The 22,487-nt window shown below is 58.0% G+C and overlaps 1 protein-coding gene and 1 long non-coding RNA gene across 3 annotated transcripts in view; one reads left to right on the forward strand and one right to left on the reverse strand.

The window, feature by feature from the left end:
* Window positions 1-1,526: 1,526 nt before the first annotated feature.
* Window positions 1,527-20,425, reverse strand: LOC118551335 (uncharacterized). 2 transcript variants are annotated; one of them, XR_004925012.2, is made up of 4 exons: window positions 20,348-20,425; window positions 3,941-4,119; window positions 3,446-3,600; window positions 1,527-3,087 (listed from the first exon to the last, which is right to left on the reverse strand). It is a non-coding gene; the product is annotated as an uncharacterized LOC118551335 (long non-coding RNA). The 2 variants fall into 2 exon arrangements; XR_013443871.1 differs by lacking the exon at window positions 3,446-3,600.
* LAMC3 (laminin subunit gamma 3) overlaps window positions 19,316-22,487 on the forward strand; it is a 55,170-nt gene continuing 51,998 nt past the window's right edge. The window contains exon 1 of the mRNA XM_036117077.2: window positions 19,316-19,745. Within this exon, the coding sequence (XP_035972970.1) occupies window positions 19,373-19,745 (373 nt within the window). The 5' untranslated portion in view covers window positions 19,316-19,372. The remainder of the gene's footprint in view (window positions 19,746-22,487) is intronic.

Here is a 22,487-nt window from a genome sequence, read left to right on the forward strand (position 1 = left end):
GAAGAGGGAGAGGGATTCTGTACGTGAACCTCAGAGAACCCAGACCTGAAGCACAGACCTGGGAAGGACGAGTTCATAATGGTGTTACCCTCTGAAGGGCAGTGGCTTGTCCAGAAAGGGTGGGTTCTTGGCCCGGGTGTGGACCCCAGGAGAAGGGCAGCTGGGTCTGTCTCCGAATTGGGATGGATAGAGAAATGCAAATATATCTTCATAGATTTGTGGCCAGTCATAGTGTCAACCAATGCAAAGCATTCATTCATTCCTTCATTCAATCAGTGACTATTTACTAAATGTCTCCTTTGCTCCAGGCACTGGGCGAGACTCTAAGGACACACGGTAACAAGGCAAAACCCCCATCTGCATGGAGCTTATGTTCCAGTAGGGGAGGGCAGTGAACAAGCACACGTAGCATGGCTGGTACAGGAGGGCAGGGATATGAGGGAAGGTGGGGCTCGCACACACACACACACACACACCACACACTCACACACACACTGTGTGTTCCTGAGTTCCAACTCTGGGCTCAGGAGCCCCCCTCGTGGGAGTGAGCCAGGCTAAGATTGCAGGGACAAGTGTTCCAGTGGCGGGAACAGCCTTTGAGAAGGCCTGCAGTGGGAGTGTGGTTCAGAGAGACTGAGAGGAACTAGTGTGGCTGGGGCGTGGCCCAAGCGGAGAGTGGTTCCGTGAGGTGCAGAAGTCACCAGAGGCCTGTGGCAGCCTGACCTTGTCCTTGGGGCCCTGGAGAACCAGCCATGGGCTTTGAACGGTGGGGGGTGCAAGAAAGATCGTGTCTGGAAGGATGACCAAGGAGCAGAAGAGTGAGGAGGAGCCCCGGTACGACCAGGGCAGCCGCTCCAGAGCCCAGAGGTCTAGGCTGAGTGGACGGAGATTGGAGAAAGGCTTAGGATGTGCCTGGACAGGACCTGTTGACAGAACGGTCTTTTGAAAAACTCGGTTGTCCCCGGGGATAGAAAGGAGCCACTGGAGGCCCCTGGAGGTGGACTGGGTCTCAGCCGGCTGCTCCACTTCCAGGCAGTGTGACCTTGGGCAAGTTGCCTCGTGCCTCGGAGCTGTTTGCTTACCTGTAAAATTGCGCTATCCGAACAACAGGCTGGTGACAAGCCCAGAAGCTCAGTGGTTCACAAGTGCTAGGCTTTGTTCCTCACTCGCACCTCACGTCCTTCCAGCATCTGTTCTGGGGACAGCGTGGAGGGTCCCGCACCCACATTTACATGCCCTGGCCCGGCAGTGGCCCACATCCTACCCGCCCCATCGGGTTTCAGGGGCCGGAGCAAGTCCCATGTCCGCATCTGGCTGGAGAGGGCGGGAAGCACGTTCTATGGATCTCACCCCCTAGAGCATTATGGGCATTGTCAAGGCAGCTGATGCCCAGCACGGGGCCACCCACACTCGCTGCCTCTGCTCCTTCATCCCTCAAACCGGGAGCTTGATCTGGGCTGCCGCCTCCCACACCACAGTCATCCTGCCACATCCACGGGCCAACTGTAGCAGCATTTACAACATCATTTTCTTTAAATTAATTCATTTGGGTGCTTGTTTGCTTTGCCACATGAGGAGAGGGGCCCTAAGTCAGGAGTGTCTAATTGTTCCTCTGCGCACGGGGGATTTTCCGAGTGTGCACAGCCGTGTGTGTATATATCCAAGGCTGCCCCCCCGAACCCCCACCAAGAGTCCCGTAGTATAAATAATACATGAGACTCTGCGCTATGTTTTCTGTGGTGAGGCCGTGTAGCAGAGCCCGGAACAATACGTGGTACAATGAGAGCCCGCAATGTATGCCCGTGTTACTTCACACCACGCTTCTCGGCTTCCTGGAGAGAGCAGGAAACGGGGGGAGGTGGCCCCCGAGTGAAGCCAGAACATCGGTGTGGGACCGTGGTTACGAACCCAGGGCCTGGTGGGGGCATGACTGGGTTTGAATCCTGGCTCTGTCACTTGCCAGATGTGTGACTTAGAGCAAGCATGGTAGAGACCTTGGTGTCCCGGCCGAGTCCCGTGAATCCCCTTTCCTGACCCCGTTGTCCGTCTGCAGACATTAGCTGGCAGGCAGGTACGAAAGTCCCACTGCGGGTCTTGGGATGGGACAAGCACCAGGGTACAATCTATGCTCCAGCGCTCCTCACGGGCTTAGGCTGAGACTAGGACCTCACCTGAAACCACACCCCTGTCGGCCTTCTATCCCTTCTCTGTCCTGCTTTCTCCATTCCTGACCTGCTTCTCCTGGGAGCACTTCCTTCGTAAAATCACTTGCCCTGAAATCCTTGACTGTCGCCTGCCCTTGGAAGAACCACCTAAGATAGCAAGAGTCTCTGCCTCTCTGAGCCTCACTTACCTCATCTGTAAAATGGACATAACTTTCCCCCACAGCATGCACTTAGCATAGGGCCTGGCGCAGAGTCAGTGCTCACTACATAAATTCTCTTCTGACGAGTAGGGAACACATGGCCATCTTGTTGGCGACGTTACTGAGGATTGTGGGGGACGTCCTGGGTCTCCTGCACCGTGGTCAGGAAGATGCAGCTGCGGAAGATGTCTCCGGAACCGCCCCCCTTCTTTGGCCCCATCCTACCCACCCCTTCCCATCAGATAAGTTCTTGTCCCCTCTGCGCTTATAATACTCTTGACACTCAGGCCACAGGTTGGTGTCTTGGGCGATGGTCAGTGTCCAGATGGGGTTTGACCTCTGACACGGTCACTTCCTGGAGATACAGCCTAGGCCATGCGGGCTCCGGATGGGGAGTGTGGGTCTTTTACCATGAAGCCATCCTCACTATGGGAGGATTCGAGGGCCCCTCCGAACAGAGGGCAGAGCTGATGAGCTGTCGGACCAAAGAGCCTTGGGCGGGGCAACCTGGACTCTCACCCCCACCCTGAGCCGCCACCTCTGCGGGCGAAGACCCAAGTGGCTGGGCGGCCCAGGACAAGTCACGGCACCTCCCTGGGCTCGTGTGGCCACATCTGGAAGGTGGGGGGGGGCATGCCCCTGCCTGAGAGTCAGGCATGGTGGGAGTTTTTCTGCTGTGCCTCCTCCTGAGCCCAAGGCAGATGACTTTGCAATTCTGCAAGCTGGTTAGAAAAAAGAGGAGAAAGACGAAAAGGGAAGCTGGTCAGCGTCCCGCCTGCAGGGCTCTCGGGGTGGACATCTGGGTCAGGCTGGTGTGTGGCCATCCCCCTGCATCCACGATAAGGGTGACACCGGCCCACTTGGATGGGGCTGTCCCCCAGCACTAAGGGCTTTAACAGCACCACCTCATTCAACCCCCTTCGACCCCCTCATTCATCACTCCCCTGGCACTGGGGAGGAAAAGGCTACCCAGCCTGTGAGCAGTGGGGACTCAGGCCGACCAGGGCTCAGCAAACCATTGGGCTGCTGTGCCCCCTCTTAGGAGCCTCCCGCCCCCACCCCCCAGAGCTGCAGGCCCACCTTGGGGCTCTCCAAGACTCTGCCCCAGCCTGGGAGGGTGTTTGGGACCTGAGGACTTTCCCCACGGGGTCCAGGCCTCAGGAAGACCCTCGCCCCTGCCCGGGCCCGGCTTCCCGGACCTGCACTGCATGGAGAGCACCTGCAGTTGAGGCTTCCTGCAGAAAAGCAGCATCTCTTGTTAAGTTGGCAGCCCCGCTCAGAAGGAGGGTGCTGGGCGGGCTCTGCCTCTCCTCCCCTCCATGAGCCTTTCATCACAGTCAGAGAAATCCCAGCAAGAGGGTGAGCAGCAACTCAGCCCGAGTTACCAAGACAACCTTCCCCGGCCACCTCTGGAGCTGGCGGGGAGGGAGGGGCAGGCTGGAGGGAGACCCCCCCAGCCTGCCCCGCCCTCCCCTGGGGGCCGCCCCCACAGGCCCAGGCACCCGCATGTGCCCCCACCGCGGGGGTGCCCCCACCGCGGGGCTGCCAGCCTGGGTTGCTGGCCGCGGCTTTTACCTGAGAGAAGCCGTCTTCACAGCAGATCCGATTCTCTCAGGTTCCTGGTGGCGAAATAATTGAGGAGGGAGTGATAGGAGATAGAACGGAATCCTCTGCTCTGTGGAAAGAGCTCAGTCACAGCTGCCTTGTCCGGCTCTGTCTTGTCCGGCTCAAGCCCAAGTTTGGGGGCCCATGGCCTTGGGGAGGGACAACACAGGGACCAAGACAAGGGGGCTGAGGGTTCAGTCTGACCTGAGTGCAAACCCCAGCTCCACCCTTTCTAAGCTGTGTGACTTTGGTCAAATTACTTAACCTCTCTGAGCACCGGTACTGACCAGATACTAGTTTAACTACTGTCTTCATGGGGTTGTTGAGATCAAAAAGAGAGTGCTAACACTCTCATTGACAGCACCCCCCACCCCCCCCAACCCCGAGCCTCCAGAGCAGGGAGCTCAGGAGGAAGTATTAAGACCCAAACTGTCTGCAGTTTGTTGAACAGGTGAAGCTCAGAGAGCAAGCAATGGCCGCACAGCACTCAGCAGGGAAGGCAAGGCTGCACAATTCTCTTCCAGGCTGGGGTGATTCAAAGCCCCAGGGCCTTCCCACCCTCCTTCTTCGAGCTGTCCCAGCGTTGTGTGGCTCAGAGAGACCGTGCTCCTCAAGGCCACTCCCACCCTGCACCTCCTCCTGGGTGGTGGCCATGCCTCCACCCCATCCTCCTCCCCACCCCACGCCCGTCCTTGAGGTGACCTCAGAAGTATGACAAAAGCCCTGGGAGGCCCACGGAATCCAATCACCTGTCATTAAGTGTCCTCCAGGGTGGAGGTCCTAACTGAGAGGAGGAATATGAATTGCTCAGGAGAGAATGAATCCGTAAACCGATTAGCTGAATCCAATCAACTGAGGTGTGGGGGTGCGTGAGCAGAGAGAAGAATGAGGACTGAGGGGGGCATCCCAGCCAGCCCAGGGGCCCCTGGGAGTCCGGCACTGGGCCCAGGCCCCGGGAGGTGGCGGCTGGGAAGGTGGGTGCCCCAGCCAGGCCACGCCGGTCCTTGAGACATTCAGCCAGCTGAGGAGACAGCCCCCAAAACCCTGGGTATGGCAAAATCACTCACCAGGTTAGCATCTTTCGGCCCCAAAAAGGGTTAGAATGAAGAATAGATACATTTAAGAGAACCAAACAGTACTATTACTATCTCTGTCTTAAGTGAGTGCAGGTTTCAGCATTTGGAAGGTTCAGGAGTATCTTGCTGATTATAAAGTACTAGCCCAGCCTTGGGGTTCAAATTGAAAATATGGAAGTGAGCACCTGATTTAGACTTGGGGTTTTAAGTTGCGCTGTTAGGAAGTTTGTAAGCAGTGCGGGAACGCACGGCATTTATAAACGCAGTGTACCAAATATGTGCTTCAGTCTGTGGAGAGAGAGGCTGGTTTCTCAGGCAGTCCACGGAAGTAGTGAAAAAGAAATGGAATGAATTCACTGTATTCATGCAGTTTCAAGTGTTTAAAGGAGCTTGATTAACTGGTTTTGTAAATGGGACCAAACAGTAATCAAATGGCCCTTAAAGGGGATTGTTCAAATATGCTAAGTTTATAAATATGTAAATAGAAATAGAATAGTAAGATATGTCAAGTGAACTTAAAGGCTCAAGAAAGAATGGCATTTGGGGATGTGTAACATTCATGAATTAAATGTTAATGTTTAGGGGCGCCTGGGTGGCTCAGTCGTTAAGTGTCTGCCTTCCGCTCAGGTCATGATCCCAGGGTCCTGGGATGGAGCCCGCATCGGGCTCCCTGCTCAGCGGGAGGCCTGCTTCTCCCTCTCCCACTCCCCCTGCTTGTGTTCCTTCTCTCGCTTTGTCTCTCTCTGTCAAATAAATAAATAAAACCTTTAAAAAAAATGTTAATGTTTAAAATCAAAGTCATTATCTGGGTAATCTTCTCAAAAAAGCCACTTTTTTCACACCTAATCTTGACAAAAGCCACCCCAGGGAGTCAGCCCACTCAGGGAGGCTATACTCCTGTCCCCATTCAAATCATATCCTCCCGCGTATCCCCCCCCCCCCCAGGAGGGGTGGGGGGCAGTCCCTTCCTAAGAGGTGGGTTCTGGAGGTGACAGACTCAGCTATAGTCACGGGTTTGTGGTGAATGGGCTAATGTCTGGCTCTGGAGGGAAGTACTTGGGGCTTTGACCCAGGCTTTGACCCACAGGTCTGCAACAGTGGGGGCGCCCCAGGGTTTTTAGTTGCTCCCCCATTCAAGGGGGAAATGATAACGTGGAGCTCTAGCAATATGCAGCAAGTGGTGGACATACCAAACAAGGTTAACACTGCTACCGGGCCTGTTAAATGCCAGGGACATAGGTATTACGGGTGTAATTGCCATAACGACCCATTTCACAGATGAGGCCACTGAGACGCAGAGCTGGGGCTTGGCCCTGAAGAACCTGGCTGTGGAACTTTCCCTCCTTATCACCCTCCTCTCCGTCAACGTCTTGCTGGATCCTCCCACGCCCTCTGGGACGTTGTGCAGGTCAGTCCGCTGAGCTCTGGGAGTCTAGACCTTCGCCCAAGGCTGCGCGGCCAGCACACGACAGACGCAGCAGCTTCTGGCCCGTGACATCTGTGCAGCCCAAATCCAGCAGGCGAGATGGATGTGCAGTACTCCGTGCTCACTTGGTTCTGTAATTAGAGTCATGGCCAGTGTTGTGCAGCAAAGGGCAGGGGCTCAGAGTGCACGTAACTGGAAGAACCGGACTGTTCTGGGGACCGGGGAGGCCAGGTGGGAGCAGGGGAGGGAGATGGGGGCCAGGCTGGAGAGGGTGCAGGGTCTGAGATGGGTGGTGCCCTGGAGGTGTGTCCTGACTTTGGACTTCCTCCTAAGAACCACTGGAGGCGACTGAGGGTTCCGAGCACAGACGAGGCGGTTAGACTACTGTTTGTAAGTCCTCTGTCACAAGAGGATGGCAGGATGAGACAGGGCGAGCAGAGAGGGGCTGCTGCAGGCGTCCAGGCTGGGGGGCTGAGCTTGGGCCAGCCTGGGAGCCCAGAGACTGGACCAGGAGGGCACAGGGAGGGATGTTCAGGTGGCAGCCTTGTCAGCGTTCGGCAAGGGTGGCAGGGGGAGGGACTGGGCATCAAGGAGGACCTCCAGGGCCCGGCAGCACCAAGGGCACGGTGTGTGGACGCCTCTCCGCATGGGTCCCTGGCCTGCCATGCTGGGGTGCCAACCCAAGGGCTCCCACCTGCTGGAGGACAGCGTGGCAGGCTGCCGAGGGACAGACCAGCATGGCCACGGCAGCTGATGGCAGCACGCTGGCCTCAGCTGAGCCCCCCAGCCTGGCCCGAGGTGCCCTCACCGCGACCCGAACTGCTTATCTGCCCCCAGAGTAGTCGGGGTAATTCGGTCTCTGTGTTTCCTCCCGTGGTGAGCGCCTCTGAATCTTTCATCTTGACTGCTGACTGTATCGAAATTCCCGTGGTAATTGGATCAGGTGCAGTATTTTCCATGAGGATATTAAATCAGGCCTTCTGCCCGCGTCCAGAACGATCCATTTCCGAATATAAAGACGCAGGAGATGGCATTACCCAAGGTATTTTTCCTCCTTTAAACTTTCTCCGCCCCCCGCCCCGGCTTAATCATGGCAGCTCTTTATTTGCTGCCAAATAAATTGGGTCTTCCTCCCCTGCTCCAGTTATTAGCCAAAGGAAAGGAAAGATTCTTGCAGGTTGAAGAGGGAGGCCAGGAGCATGGGGGAGACGGACAGCGGCGTGGGATGGCAGAGCCGAGGTTTGCCCAGGGCTGTCCCACCTCCAGGGGACCCGAGGGCCCAGGCAGAGTGGCTAGCGGGTGGGTGTGGGGGGCGGGGGGAGAGTCCAACTGGCCGCTTCCTGACCCCCCACTGGCCTCTCCATCGCGCCCTGGGAGGGGTGCTGGGCACTCAGCTTGGAGGGAGCCCCCGTCAACCATCAGCCAACTGTCAAGGTGGGACACTTGGACAGTCTGTAAACACCGGAGAAGAGAAGTTCAGGGACTCCGTACGACTCAGGGCTGGGAGGGAACAGAAAAGAACCTCAGAGACGTTCAGTTGTCAAGAGAGAAAGTGAGACTATTAAGATCACATCAGAGGCTGATGAGGCCACGTCCAAACCAGCTGTCGTTTGGAACAAGACCAGGATGGTGGCCGCACAGCAATGTGAAGGCCCCGCACGCCCCCAGATTAAACGCTTTAAAATGCTTAATTCTATGGTATGTAGATTTCACCTCCGTTTTTAAAAAGTGGCTCTGTCGGAATGCCGCCTTACCCGGCACGGACTCATTTCAGTTGTTCAACGAACGCTGGCTGAGCCTCTGTTCTGCGCCAGGCACTGATCTAGGCCCCAGGGATGCAACAGCGAACAAAATCCAGGTCCAGCTGCCTGAGAGCTGACATCAGGGGGGACAGATGACAGTGTGCTGAAAGTGCTGGGGAGACACATGACGCAGGGAGGGGGCGGGCAGGGGGCTCGGCACAGGCAGCCCTGAGAAGGTGACACGGGGCGGGGGGGGGGGTCCGGAGGCGGGACAAGGGGCACCGCATGGAGCCAGTGAAGGGGAGCAGAGAGCTGGGGGAGAGCGCACTAGGGCCTCAGCTTTTACTCTCAGGGCACGGGGAGCTGCGGGAGGGTTTCAATCAGAGGTGGGTCTTGACCGGACAGCAGGGTCCCTCTGGCTGCTGGATGCAGGGGGTACTGCAGGGGACAGGGGACAGCCAGGGACCCTGGCAGGGTGGGTGGGAGTGGCCAATGCAGTCATCTAGGTAAGAATTGGTGGTGGAGATAATAAATTAAAACCGCAAAGAGGAGGCGCCTGGGTGGCTCAGTCGTTAAGCATCTGCCTTCGGCTCAGGTCATGATCTCAGGGTCCTGGGCTCGAGCCCCGCATCAGGCTCTCTGCTCAGCAGGGGGCCTGCTTCTCCCTCTCCCTCTGCTGCTCCCCCTGCTTGTGCTCTCTCTCTCTCTGTCAAGTAAATAAATAAAATCTTAAGAAAAAACAAAAATAAAACCACAAAGAGATCTTAGGACAAAGCCACGCGCTTGGTGCTTCCTGCTAAATGTACACCGACCCCAGACCCTACAATTCCACGCCCAGCCACATACTCCAGAAATGAGTTTTTATATTCACAGAAAGACACACACAAGGACACCCACAGCAGCTTAGAAACAGCCCAGACATCCACCCACAGGAGAACGGATGAACAGATTTGGGTGTAGACACCGGTGGAATACCACACAGCAAGGAGAAAGGACGGACCCCCGATACACACGATGACGTGGATGTCCCTCCTACCCATCCATCTCAAGCAAACAAGGAACAGGCACAAAAGAGCCCACGTTATATGACTGCATTTTTCTGAAATTCTAGAACCTGCGAAGTGACCTAAGGTGATGGCAGATCAGCTTCCTTTGGAGGGGCACCAGCGACAGGGAGGGGGCATGAGGGGACACAAGCCATATACTTATTTGTGCATTTTACTGAATGTAAATCATACTTTGGGAAAAAAAAAACTGACATAGAGAGGAAGAATGTTGGCTCCAACCAGGTGCTGGTGACGTATAGGTGGGCAGGTGGGGGCACAGGGCCTGGAGAAGCTTACTTCCCTCTGGGCCTGGGCACACCGTAGTGCCAGCCACCTCCTGCCCTTTCCCCTAGACCCTGCTCCTTGCTTCGCGTGGAGGCAGCCCGGGTGAGCAGATGCCCGCGGCGGGGGGGGGGGGGTGGGGGGTTGGGCAGGTGGCCTGAGGAAGCAGTTATTTATTTGGGGGACCCAGCCTGTTTGTCGAGTGGGGGAGGGGCTGGTGGTGAGCATCCTGGGACCAGATTCCTGATTATAACTTCATAACGGGCCCTGGCTATTCGGGAGGCGCTGATATTTATGGAATAAATACAACGCGATTTATGGCTGTATCTCCCTCTGATGTCCCATCTGATATGCAATTCAATTTCTTTTATTGTCTTTGGGCTTTTGCCATGGAGGAGAATGCATAAATAAATAAATATATGGGCAAATGGCAGCCGGCAGACCGGGCCGGGGCTGCCAGCCCGCTGTCTCCTGTCCCATATTAGGCCCATCGATCACGCGTTATGAAGGCAGAGCCTGTCCCCCGGCCAGGACAGGGAGCACATGTGCCGGTCACTCCCTGCTACTGAGGGGCTTCCGTTTGGCAGGCTGCCCTGCCGGCCCTCTGCCAACCACCAGGCCACAGAATCCCTGCTTGGGACCCAAGCCCGAGCCTCTCGCCACTTGCCTGCGGGGTCCCGGGGAGGCCCTGTGTTCTCGCTCTTCCACGTCTGGAGAACATGGCAGACTCATGATCTGTGCTTCCCTGTCTGGTGCTCCCACGGGAGCCCCAAGCCAAATGGCCAAGCCGCGCTTCTGCTTCAGAGTCAAACCACGTCTGCGAAACTAAGCACCCGCACCTCTGAGCCCGGGGAGCCCGGGCGAGTCACCCCTGCCCGAGCCTCACCTCCTCCTCTGAGGGTGGGAGTGGAGGTTGCTCCGAGGATGGAGGAGGCCCGGCACACACACACAAACACACACACACACACACACACAGCTCAGGCCCCGTTCTCGGGGCGACAGAAGGCCTCAGCGGCCGGGCCCCCAGGTCATCACTGACCCCCAGCACTGTCCCAGGCCCTGCCTCTTCTGAGGGACAGGACCCCAGGCTGTGGGAGGACACAGCCAGAGAGCCCTGGGGACCCGCGTCCAGCCGAGCCTCGGCAGCCTCTCTGGGGCCTCCACCTCACGTGGGCTCCTGCACCCCATCACTGGAATGGCCTACAGTGCTTCTTCCTGTGCCCCTCAGGGACTGTCCCCACCAACCGCTCAGGTGCTCCCAGCCTCGGTGTCTCCCCATCCCAGAGTGGCCTCTGAGCCCTGCTTGGCCCCAGCCAGGCCCGTGGGGACTGGGACAGCCCTGCAGCTGCCCGGGGCTCCCGGGGCCACACGGGCCTCCCTCCCCACTCAGATGCAGGCGCCCTTCCTCCTCCAGCTCACACTGCGGCCCGCGGCCCGCCTGCCCCTCAGGACCCACCTCTCCCGGTCTCCTTGGCCTTCAGGCCTGGTCTGTCTGTGCCCACACCCGGCCCTGGTTCTGCCGCGCACACACATGCAGACTCCACACGCCACAACACACACCCCCACGCTCATGTGCACACACCGCACACCATGACACCCACTCAGCCCCCCACGCCACACACACACACACACACACACTCACGCACACACACCCCACCCCCCCACACACACTCACATACACACACCACACACACACTCCAGACACACAACTCCACACCACACACATTCCACATACCACACACACACACACACACCATACATACCACACACTCACAACCCACACAGATCCAAACGGAAGCCTGACAGCTCCCAACACATCCCTAAGACTCAGCATTGCATGCAAAGAATACGTCCATTGAGGAGACAAATGTCCCCGCTGGGGGGTGGGCACAGACGATAAACTGTGGAGCAGGCTAGTCTCGGGGTGTGGTGGGGAAAGGTGTTCCGGCAGAGGGAACAGTGTATGTAAGTGCTCTGTGGCCCACACAGAACTCCCTAGATGCTCTTGGAGGGAACTCTAATTGGACACTGATGCTGTGGGCCATCCCAAATGAGGGTGGTCCTGGAAACTGGGGGACGTGGGGGTGGGCAGGGTGAGGAGGCTGCTGATAGTCAGAGAGAGCTGAATTCAAGTCCGGCCTGACCCTCCCTGCTGAGCGACTTTACTTCCCTGACCCTTGGTCTCTGCACTGGCAGCCTGGGGCTCGTGCCCCTCCCGAACAGGGCCCCGTGAAGAGGAATCCGAATGAATTTTGTAGTCCGGGCGGTCAGGGATAGGGCCTGGCCGCATGGAGGGAGGATGAGGGGTCACCCCTCCCAGGGTGCAGCACACGGGGGTCCTCTAACCCTGCCCGGCCCCCATGGCCTCCACCACCTGTGCGGGTTATCCTACCTGTCTCCCTGTCCTCCGGGCTTTCCCACGGTGGCCCCATGTCCTCCTGGGGGAGGCATAGATTTGGCAACCTTGCCGTTTTATGTTTTAGATTCTCCTGCCTTGGCGTCTGCATCGGCCCCAGCAGGCGGCATAAATTTCCCACAGCCTATGCACAGCCCCATTAGCACTGGCACCGGGAATGCTAATCGGCTTCTCTCGGTCCCAGGCTGAGAATCCCACCTTTTCCTGACATTTGTAAAGTTCACGTTTTCAAAATAAAGCCACGTGAAGGGTGAGGCGCACTAGTAGATCACTTCCCTTGGCCTTCACCCCCTTAAAGGGCCAGCACGCTGGGAGAGGAGCCCCAGTGGAGCCTGGGCCTCACAGCCTGTTTCTTTCTCCTCACTTCCCGCCTACTTTCTATCCATCGTCCCTCCTTCCCTCCACCCAGTTTCTTCCCCTCACTTACTTGTTTTCACTCCATACCATTTAGGGACCATGTGGTATGTATCCTGCCTGGGGTGTGTGTCAGGGACAGAGAAGGAAACTGCAGGATTCTTATCCTCTGGGCTTGGCAGTCCAGTGGGAACGAAGGACAGGAAACTAATAATGAGTGTTAGAGGTGCCATGAAATTAGGAACGGGGCACCAGGGAGGGTTTCCTTAGGAAGCGACGTTATCCTGACCCTGAGGCCAACAGGAGGAGCAAGAATCAAGCCGGTGAGATGAGGCAGAGAGTGTTTCAGGTGGAGGGACTGGCAGGTGCAAAGGTCCTGGGGTAGGAGGGGACCTGGCATGTCTGAGTGTCTGGAAGAGGCTGGCCAATGAGGCAGGGGTTCTGGGATTTGAGGAGCTGAAGCCTGAGAGGCCTGCCTTTACCCAAGGGCCATGGGAGCCCCTGCAGGGTCGTGCCAGGCCCTGGGGACAGACGGGGTCCAACTCAGGCTTGGGGGTCCCAACATGGTCCCAGCGGTGCTCACAGCACTAATTCAGAATCCATAGGGCAGCGGGAGGGCAGTGTTCCTTTCCTGTGCCTTCCCCTTCCGGGCCGGGTTCTGCTGCTGACTTATAATTGCTGTTTCCTTTCCTCAGCAAAAGAGTTCAGAAATGAAATTACTGTTTGAGGACAGCTTCCCTGCAGTGGGAACCCCCGGTGAGGACAAGTGTCTACACAGAGCCAGTGGCTCTGCCGAGGGACTCTGCCCTGCTCTGCTGCCTTGTGCCCTATGGATACCGTATCTCCATTTATTCATCCCACTCGTGTACCTGCTGGGCACGGAGCCGGGGGTGCGGAGGGCAGCACAGCCCCCACCCTCAGGGAGCTCACAGTCTGACGGAGGAGACAGACCACAGAGAAACAAGCAAATACAAATATGCCGTCTCAGGCGTGGCAGCGGTTAGGGAGGAAAGCAACATAGTGTGCCTAGGTAGGAAGCACAGGGGAAGGTCAGGAGGTCTGGGTGGCCTTTCTGTGCAGGGATACTGGGCAGGGAGGGATGCTGAGATCTCTGGGAACAGTGCTCCAGGCAAAAGGAACAGCAGGTGCAAAAACCCTGTGGTGGGAATGAGCTCTGTTTCTGGGAAGGAGGCTGGCGTGGCCGGAACCGAGTGGCCAATGGGAAAGGGTGGCAGGTTGCGCTCATTCTGCATTTTTTATGTATTCATTTATCACTCATTCATCATCCTTCATTCATTCACTGGACATTTTGTGAGCACCCATTCTGCTACCTGCCCAGGGTATGAGTCAGACCCCTCCCTGCCTACCCTTTAGGAGTCCCTGGTCTGGGGTAGGGGCAGTCAGACAAAAAACCTTACTGGTGGGCAGCTCGGATGTTTAATCTCCCCACAGGGTGGGTTCCACGGCTGGTATCCCTGGCTGGGCTCTTCTGTGAGCAGCACACTGCATACTTCGGCTGTGTGTGGACAGTGTCTGGACACTGTAGGGCCAGTCTGTGCGGACCTGGCCATGGGCATTTCCTCAGGGAGTCCCAGACCCAGTGGTTGCCGCCCCGGACCCTGGGTGCCCGGAGGAAGTGGGAGCCAGACCTGGTAGGGGCCAGAGCCTGGGTCTAGGGAGTCTCTCACTGGGGAGGGGGCAGCCTGGACCGCTGGGAGAGGTTTAGGGAAGGGAAGCCACTCCACGTGGGCTCAGAGGCCATTCTAGGCCACCCTCTATCATACAGGTGGGAATCCTGAGGCCCAGAGAGGGGAAGAGACTTACCCAAGGATATATAGGGAGGGAGGGGACAAGCAGGGAGAACGGGCCTCCTGGTCACCTCTCTCAGATGACCTTTGGGATGCATATTTTGAGCACTTAAAATTCCCATTTCCCTGGGCCTGCTCCTCAGCCTGTGCCCCTGTCTCAGGATGGCACCCCTCCCCAGCCAGAGACCTCCCCCTCCCCCTCCCCCTCCCAGCCCAACTGGTGGTTTTTCCTGCAAGGTACATCCAGAGCTTGCCCAGCCCCTGCTCCTGTCCAGGCCACCACCCTCTCTCCCTGCCTCCTATAGAAGCTTCCAGACCATTTGCGCTTCCATGCCCACCCCCGCAGCTCATGCTACACGACATGCTGCAGCCAGGGAGGACTTTCCAAAACCAAACCTGCTCCGTCTCATACTTGCCGAAATCTTCCCACAGGTGCCCGCAGCCCCCAGGTGAAGCGTGCGCTCTTCAGCAGGACATGCGGCACCACCCCCCAGCTCCCACCTCGGCCACCCCACCTGGCCTCTTTTCAAACTCCCACCTCCAGCCACACTGAACTTCCTTCAGTTCTTCACGGTTTTGCCTCTGAGCCTTTCATACTCTGTTCCCTTTCCTGGAATGCTCATCCCCACCCCCTTTTCCTGGCCATCTCCTTTCTAGCTCTCAGCTGAGACCCCACCTCCTCCAGAAAGCCTTCCCTGGCCTCTCCCAACCAGGGCTTAACTGGCTGCCCTATGTTATAATCACCGGTTTATCATCTGGGTCCCCCCAGTGCAGGGACAGTTTTGCCATCACTCATCATTCCGTCCCCAGGGCTTGGCGTGTGGACCCAGTAAATGTCTGTCCACGGAGCATCCTCTGCAGCCCAGCCTCTGGTCCCCGGATCACCCAGAAGAAGGACATTCGTTGTCTTCCTGAGCCTCCTCCATTTGAAGGGGACCTAGGGCTGACTCATCCTGGGCCTGGCTGGGCACAGCGTTGGGGGTGGGGTTGTGAGACAGTTGCTAGACTGAGTGGTGACATGCCCGAGGCCAGCCATATCCCTCGGCCTGTCTGAACTTGTTAACTCCAGGGAGAGGATGCTCTGTGAGGGCGACAGCTGAGGGGCCCCCTGTCAGCTTCCATCAGCAGGAGCACTCCCTCCCCGCCTGCCTCCCATCCCATCTTGCAGGTCTCCACTGATCTGTCACCTCCTTCGAGAAGCCTTCCCTGATGGCCGGAACTAAACTCATCCCCTCTCAGAGTTCATCCCGTCCCCTCATCTGTTTCCTTTGTGGCTCTTACTGGGGACCTGTCACTGCTTAATTCATCAGTTTGTTTCCTGGGTCACTGTCTGTCTCTCTAATCCCTTGGGGAGCTCCATGAGTTCATGGACTGCCTACATTTACCTGTGCAAGTGATGCACTCAGCCCGGGCCCGGCTCCCCGGAAGCCTCTGTGAAGGCCACCTTGTCCTTGTTCAGAGGTATAGGATGGTGTCCCAGAGGGTGATCACAGTGCAGACACACAGGCTTGGGCCTGGCAGCAGGGTCCTGGCGGGCCAGCTGTAGCCAGTTGCTAAACTTCCTTGTTCCCCACATAGCCTTGGCAGACCCCCAATTCTGACTTCATGCCTTCTCTGTCTGGCTGCTGAGCAGGTAGGGCCTTCCCACTTAACAGAAGGAAACACTGAGGCCCAGGCATGCAGACAGAGAGCACAGACTTGCAGAACCTTGGAAACAGACAGGGTGTCATGGGAAACCACCTAGGCCAATACTCTTGCTGTCTGGATAGGGAAAAGGAGGCACCCCAGAGGGGCAGGGCCCACCCAAGTTACTACCAGGGCAGGGCCTCAAGGCCGGGGAAGGGGGCTGCTTTTTCCCTTCTGCTAGTGCCCCAACCCTGGGCTCCTAGGAGGCTGCAGAGCTGTCAGGTGGGATCAGCGGGGTCCTGGCCCCATCTCCCCAGATTTAATTAACAGGCCTTTCATCTTTGTCCTGAAGGAATCTGCTATCTTCTGTCTTTTTAATTAGCGTTCATTAAGCAAATCAGAACAGGATTCTTCTCCTTCCTTTCTTTGCCTGGAAGATTTTAACCCTTTAGGTGGGCTGGGGGAGGGCAGTCTGCCACCTCTGCTCACAGCCCCAAGAGGGAGGCCAGGCCTCTGCAGAGATTCCCCAGGTCCCCAGCATAGGCATAGCCCCCATCAGCCACAAACAGAAACTGGCCCCTCCTCCCACACCACCTCCAGGCTGGCCCCCTGGATTCCATCCCCATCCATCTTCCTGAAGGAAACTGACCCCAACTCTGCTACTGAAGAGCTTTCCCGGGCTCCCTGCCACTACTAGGACAATGGGTTAGGATCATGGGCAGAATGTGGGATTGGGCCTTAAAGCTCTAGGCTGCGGGGAAACTGAGGCTAGGTGGTCCATAGCTTCTGTGGGCTGCAAAGACCGGGTTGCTGTCATGTGTGTGCAGAGGGGCCCCTGATGGCAGGGCACAGCTGCCTTTACTGGGATCATGGTGAGTCCTGCTGGGAGGTAACGCTCAGAGCCTTCTCTTGATGGATGGCTGGTAGCAGGCCTCTTCTTGCCCAGCGTCCCAAATGGTCACGTCCACAGTTCTGCTCATTCCAGGCCCCTTTCCTGCGGTCACAGAGGTGTTCATTATCTCTCTGTCACGCAGATTTTGGGAGTTATCCTGAGACTTTGTGGGTGCACAGACACCCCCATGCTTAGGGGGCCACACTCGGCTTCCCAGCATCTATAGACTCCAGACCCTCCCTGACTCCCATTCTGGGATGGGAGGGACCGGGTCATGTCCCGCTGTGCATGTTTTCAGCAAACCACTTCCCCTCTCTGGGCCTCAGTTTCCCCATTTATACGGCCAGTGCCTTGGACCCAGTGACTTTATTCTGGTCCCTGGGCCACCGGCTGCACGGGGACCACCGCCCAAGGTGTCCTTGGCCGCCAGGGGGCGAGAGGGGCCAGTCCCGTAATGTGGCCAATGTCGCCACCTGGCGGTGGATCCTGGGTGAACATGAACAGCTGGATGTGGCGCTCAGGCAGAACCTGGAAATGCAGGAGGCAAGTGGGAGCCTGGGAGAAGAGCGGGACTGAGGTCGCCAGCAGAGGCAGGATGGCCCTGCTGCCAGGAGCTGGGCAAGGTCGGTGAACACCCAGCTGGCACCTTTCGAAGGAGCCATCGTCTCCTGCTCAGTCCCTGTAGGATCAAGCTTTGCCAGGCGTGTGTCTCCAGCTCATCCCCCAAACATTCCCTGAACTACACTCAGTGCAGGCCCTGGGGACACCAGGGTGAGCTACACGAAGTCCCTGTCCCCACGAACCCTCAGCTCCCGCAGACCCTCTGCAAGCTGAAGCCCCAGCTCATCACCGCGGTGCCCCGCACCTCACAGCATCTGGCCTCCGCACCTTGCTCCTGCCTCAGCCCCCAGGACCAACCCCACACCCAGGGCTGCACACACACCACAGACTGGCCCTCCCCAGTCACCTCTGAGCCTTTGCACATGCTGTGCCTCCTCCCCTTTCCCCTACTCATCCTTTACGGCTCTATCTACTTGTCAACTCTTCTGGAAAGCACGCTCCAACTCTAGGCAGAGCTAGCCACCGCCCACCTGCACCCACACCCCAAGCCCCAAGATGTTCACGGACATCTGTGCATATAGATGCACTGGGAGGGAGGGGTCTAACTCTCCTCTGCGCCCCTGCTCCAGCACAGTGCAGGGGACACAGTGGGCCGTGGTATATGTTTGCTGAGGAACATGACTCTAAACACATGGGCCACAACCTGTCTTATAAACCAGGTGAGAACAAGTCTTGGAACACCGTCATCAGGCTGTTTCTCAAGACATGCATAACCTCCCTCTCCAACCAGACGGAGGGCTCACAGGGGGCAGGAAAATGTCTTCATTATAGTGATAGCAATTTACCGCACACTCAGTCCGTGCTGGGCTTTGGGCCAAGCACTTGGCAGGTGCTTAGCTATTTCCAACAGGAAGGATTGAATGCAGGGAATAAAGTGCTCAGGGGATGGCTGGAAGGACTGGAAGGGCTGTCAGTTAGGACACTGCAGAACTGACCCACCTGGGAAGCTGCCACCACCAGAGGCTCTGGGAGCTCGCCCTCTAAGTGCAAATCTAGGGGCCAGAAATAGGAGTCGAGACCCCACCGCTGCCGCCACAAAGGCCTCTCCGGCCCCGCAGAGTGGGATGCGGGAAGCACGTTGCTGCAGGAAACCTCCTCCTCTGTGACCCCTCTGGCCACCAGAAGGGCAGAAGATGGCTCCCCCCCACTTCTGCTTTCCAAATCGCAAGCAAGGACATCCAACGGGCAGGACCTGGTTTACATCTGGGACCCTAGCTGCAGAGGCTGCAGCTGAAAAACAGTCCTTAGCATGTCAGACCATTTATTTCCATTTTCCTTAGAGTTTTCTGGAAGGACTGCTAAGTTTCATCAAGTGTTTCCCCTGGCATCTATTGATCTAAGCCTGGGGCTTTTCTCCCTTGATTTACTAATTTTAGTGAATGGAGAGTAAAAGGGGGCGATAGGGGGTGGGCAGGGAAGGCCTCTCTGACGGGACACTTTGAGGAGACCAGGTACCCTTGGTCACAAATATCAGGTTAGAATCTCTTTGCTTTGAGCGCAGACAGAAGTCAGCAGCGGGAGGACTGTTCAGAGTTCATGGGGAGGCGGAAACGCGAGGAGCCACCCCACCAATCTGCCTTGGGTGACTTTGTTGCTAGGAGGAGATGTGCCGAGGGAAAGACCAGGCAGAAAGACCCTTTGCCTCAGGCCTGGCAAGACCCTGGTGAGCCGTTCCCACGTTCCGAGCAACCACCGACACCTCACAGAGTGGAAATGACCCCGCGTCATTACCAACCCCATTTTACAGATGAGGACGCTGAGGCTCCGGGGGAACAGGCTCCCGCGGCAGGGCCCGGAGGCAGGGGGGCACTCCCGGGCACGTCCACCAGGTGGGGGTGAGCGCCCAGGGACCGCGCGGCCGCGGGCGGGCGAGGGGGGGTGCCGCCCGTCCCTCCCCACTCGTCCCCACCCCGCCCCTCCCCACTCGTCCCCTCCCCGCCCCGCCCCTCCCCACTCGTCCCCTCCCCGCCCCTCCCCGCCCCTCCCCGCCCCTCCCCGCCCAGTCGTGGGCCCGCCCGCCGGGTCCGCGCCCACCGCCAAGCAGCCGGCCGGGCCGAGCGGGGCGCGCACGGACGGCGAGCGGCAGAGCGCGGGGCGTCGGTGCCCGGGGGCCATGGCGGCGGCCGCGCTCGTGCTGGGCCTGGCGCTCCTGGCTCCGCGGGCGGCCGTCGCGGGCATGGGCGCGTGCTACGACGACGCGGGGCGGCCGCAGCGCTGCCTGCCGGTGTTCGAGAACGCGGCGTTCGGCCGGCGCGCCGAGGCCTCGCACACGTGCGGCCGCCCCCCCGAGGACTTCTGCCCGCACGTGGGCGCGCCGGGCGCGGGGGCGCAGTGCCAGCGCTGCGATGCCGCCGACCCCCGGCGCCGCCACGACGCCTCCTACCTCACCGACTTCCACAGCCAGGACGACAGCACCTGGTGGCAGAGCCCGTCCATGGCCTTCGGCGTGCAGTACCCCACGTCGGTCAACATCACCCTCCGCCTGGGTAAGCGCCGGCTCGGGCCCGCGGGCACCGCCGCGCCTCGTCCCCGGAGCGCAGCTTGTCGGGGTGCTGCGCGCCCTGGGTTGGCTGTAGACAGAACGGGGCCCGTGCACCACCACCACCCCCCGCCCCGTAACTGGAAGGGTGGACTGATGGGTGCCCCCTTGGGGCTGGCAGGGGCGGGAAGCCTCCCCGGAGACCTTTGCAGAGCAGTGGATCTGGATGCAAGGACTGTGCCCTGCAATGGTTGGTCCCTCCTAGACCCAGCGCTTTGTGGGAAAAGGGGGGACCCACCCAGGGGTGGACTCGTCCGCCCTCTAGGGCAGGAGCTCTTAATCATGGGTCAGCTGGTCGACTTTGGGGGCTCATGAATCCCTGGGGCTGTGTGCAGTCCTGGATGTATTCTTGGGGCTAGAAGACAAGGCATTCACCTCCGGGAAGGTTTAGCCACCACCCCCCTTCTCCGAGCAGGAGCGAAGCTTGCTGTGGGGTGGCTGGACTTGATGGTATGGCCGCCCTGCCCCTCCCGCGCCTCCCTCCCCTCCCCCCTGCCCCTCAAATACCTGGTCACCGCATCCTGAGTCTGGACCCAGCCCTTCACTCACGTTTAGAAATGGGAGTATCTCCTTCCCCTTCAAGTCCAGCCAAATCCAGGTCCTTCCTGGGCCCCAAGATGCGCCAGGCACTAGATCGGCATCTTATCTGTCGCAGCCCCTGCAGCCCTTTGTGGGGGAGGGGGGCGCGAGGGAGGTCCACCCGTTCACACTCCCTTGTCTGTGGGTTTGAAATCTCCCTAAACTTTGAAAATTCAAGTGTTTTTGTAACTCATTTTGGCTGCTAAACTCGACCGGAGGCTATTTATAGACCTTGTTTATCCCAGTTAGAGTGAATATTCATACATTTTGCTACTGAAATCTCATTTAAGTACAGCCTGTGGGGGCAATCCCAGCTGGGGGTGTTAACACAATCCATGGTATAAGGACTACATCATCTCTCTAAACTCTAAAAAATTCTGAATTCCAAAACACATCCACAGCTAAGCAGTTTGGATTAGGGGTTATGGGACCATAAACCCCAGTTCTCAGATGAGAAAATTGAGGCTCAGAAATGTTAAGTGTTTTGCCCAAAGACACACAGCTGCTAAATGACTGGATAGGAACATCCATGTATATCCAAGGTTGGAGCATAAATTCCTTCACATGAGCTCCACCCAGCCATGGAATTGGCTCTTCCTAGCCTTGGGTGATAGCACTTGTGGGAGGACTGGGAGATGACATTGAAGTGAGATGGGGGTGGGGACACTGAGCCCCTCAGCAGAGCAGTTGTGGGCTGTCACCCCCAAGAAGCTCAGCTCCCTGGGGTTTTGTCACCTTCACTGGCCTATCAGGACCGCTAGATGGGGCGGGGTCTCTCCGGAAACCAGCGTGGGGAGGGAGTCTGGGGGAACTGGCTGGACGGGGCTGGCAGAACCCCAAGACCACTGGGGAAGGAATCTGGGGCAGGGTGGGGGCTGTGGGGGGATACACTGTTCCATGACCGAGGGCGGGGGCTTGGCTGATGCGTCAGTGGAACCCTGGGGCAGGCAAGAGGCTCAGCCCAGGCTCAAAGTGGGAGGGGCAGGGAAGCATCATGGGTTTGGGTTTGGGGGGCAGTTCCCATTTGCTGAGCGCTGGTGTGCGGGACCCTGTGCTTAGCTGGGTGACCTTGCTGAGCTCTGCCTAGGACCCTTAGCAGCAGGGACTCTCACGTTCACATCCACACACATCTACTCACACTTATATGCTCAGCCACACACTCATACACAGTCACTCACATGTATCTACTCACACTCCTGTGCTCATCCACACACATCTACTCACTCGTGCACTCACATACGTCTACTCGCACTTGTGTGCTCACCCACATCTCCTCACACCCACATACTCACCCTCACACACATCTCCTTACACTCACATACTCACCCTCACATACTTGCACACTCACCCAAACTCTCACACACTCATATAGTCACACACACACACACACACACACCTTAGCCTGAGCCAGGGTTCTTCCCGTCACTTTGTGCGGCACCAGGCATGTAGGAGGAGTTCTGGAATGTCTGTGCGAACGAAGAAAGGAAGCCGGAATGAATGGGTGGCGGTGTCCCCTCCTCTGTCCTGTGCTTCTGGACCCAGCTCAGGATCTCGTTGGCCTGCTCTGCCCCCAGAGACAGAGCAGAGTAGAAATCACCAAACGAGCTTTGCACGTAGGCCCGGCTCAGCCGCTCACTAGGCGAAGCTGCCACCTCTCTGTGCCTCCACGTCCTCCCGTGTGAAATGGGGCCGAGACTGGCCACCTCCCCCCGGTTGTGCAGCTTCGTGAGCTCAGGTTGGCCACGTGCTTACGGGAGCCGTGACAGTCCTTGTGTGTGGCCAAGGCCACTCTGCGGAGAACAGCTCAGGGCTGAGGTTCCCCTGGGGGTGACCTCCACCCAGGGATTGGGAAATGCTTGCCGAGCTGGCTCCCAAAAGATGGCCTGACCCTGGGCCCTCTTTCTGCACCGGGGTCGCCAGAGACCCAGAGCGGCCCCAGATTTAGCCCACTTTGGGTTCCATTCGGCTTTGGTTTGCTCTCTGCTGAGCTGTGGATTGCATAATATCGGGGGAAGAAGAGGTCTGCGGTGGTTAGGGTGTTCCCAGGAGGCCCCATCTTCTCCCCCTGGGCCTCAGGCCGCTTCTGCTGGCTCCTTGGCAGGTCCCCCAC

The sequence above is a fragment of the Halichoerus grypus genome, chromosome 14 (assembly GCF_964656455.1).
Source record: "Halichoerus grypus chromosome 14, mHalGry1.hap1.1, whole genome shotgun sequence".
NCBI lineage: Eukaryota > Metazoa > Chordata > Mammalia > Carnivora > Phocidae > Halichoerus > Halichoerus grypus.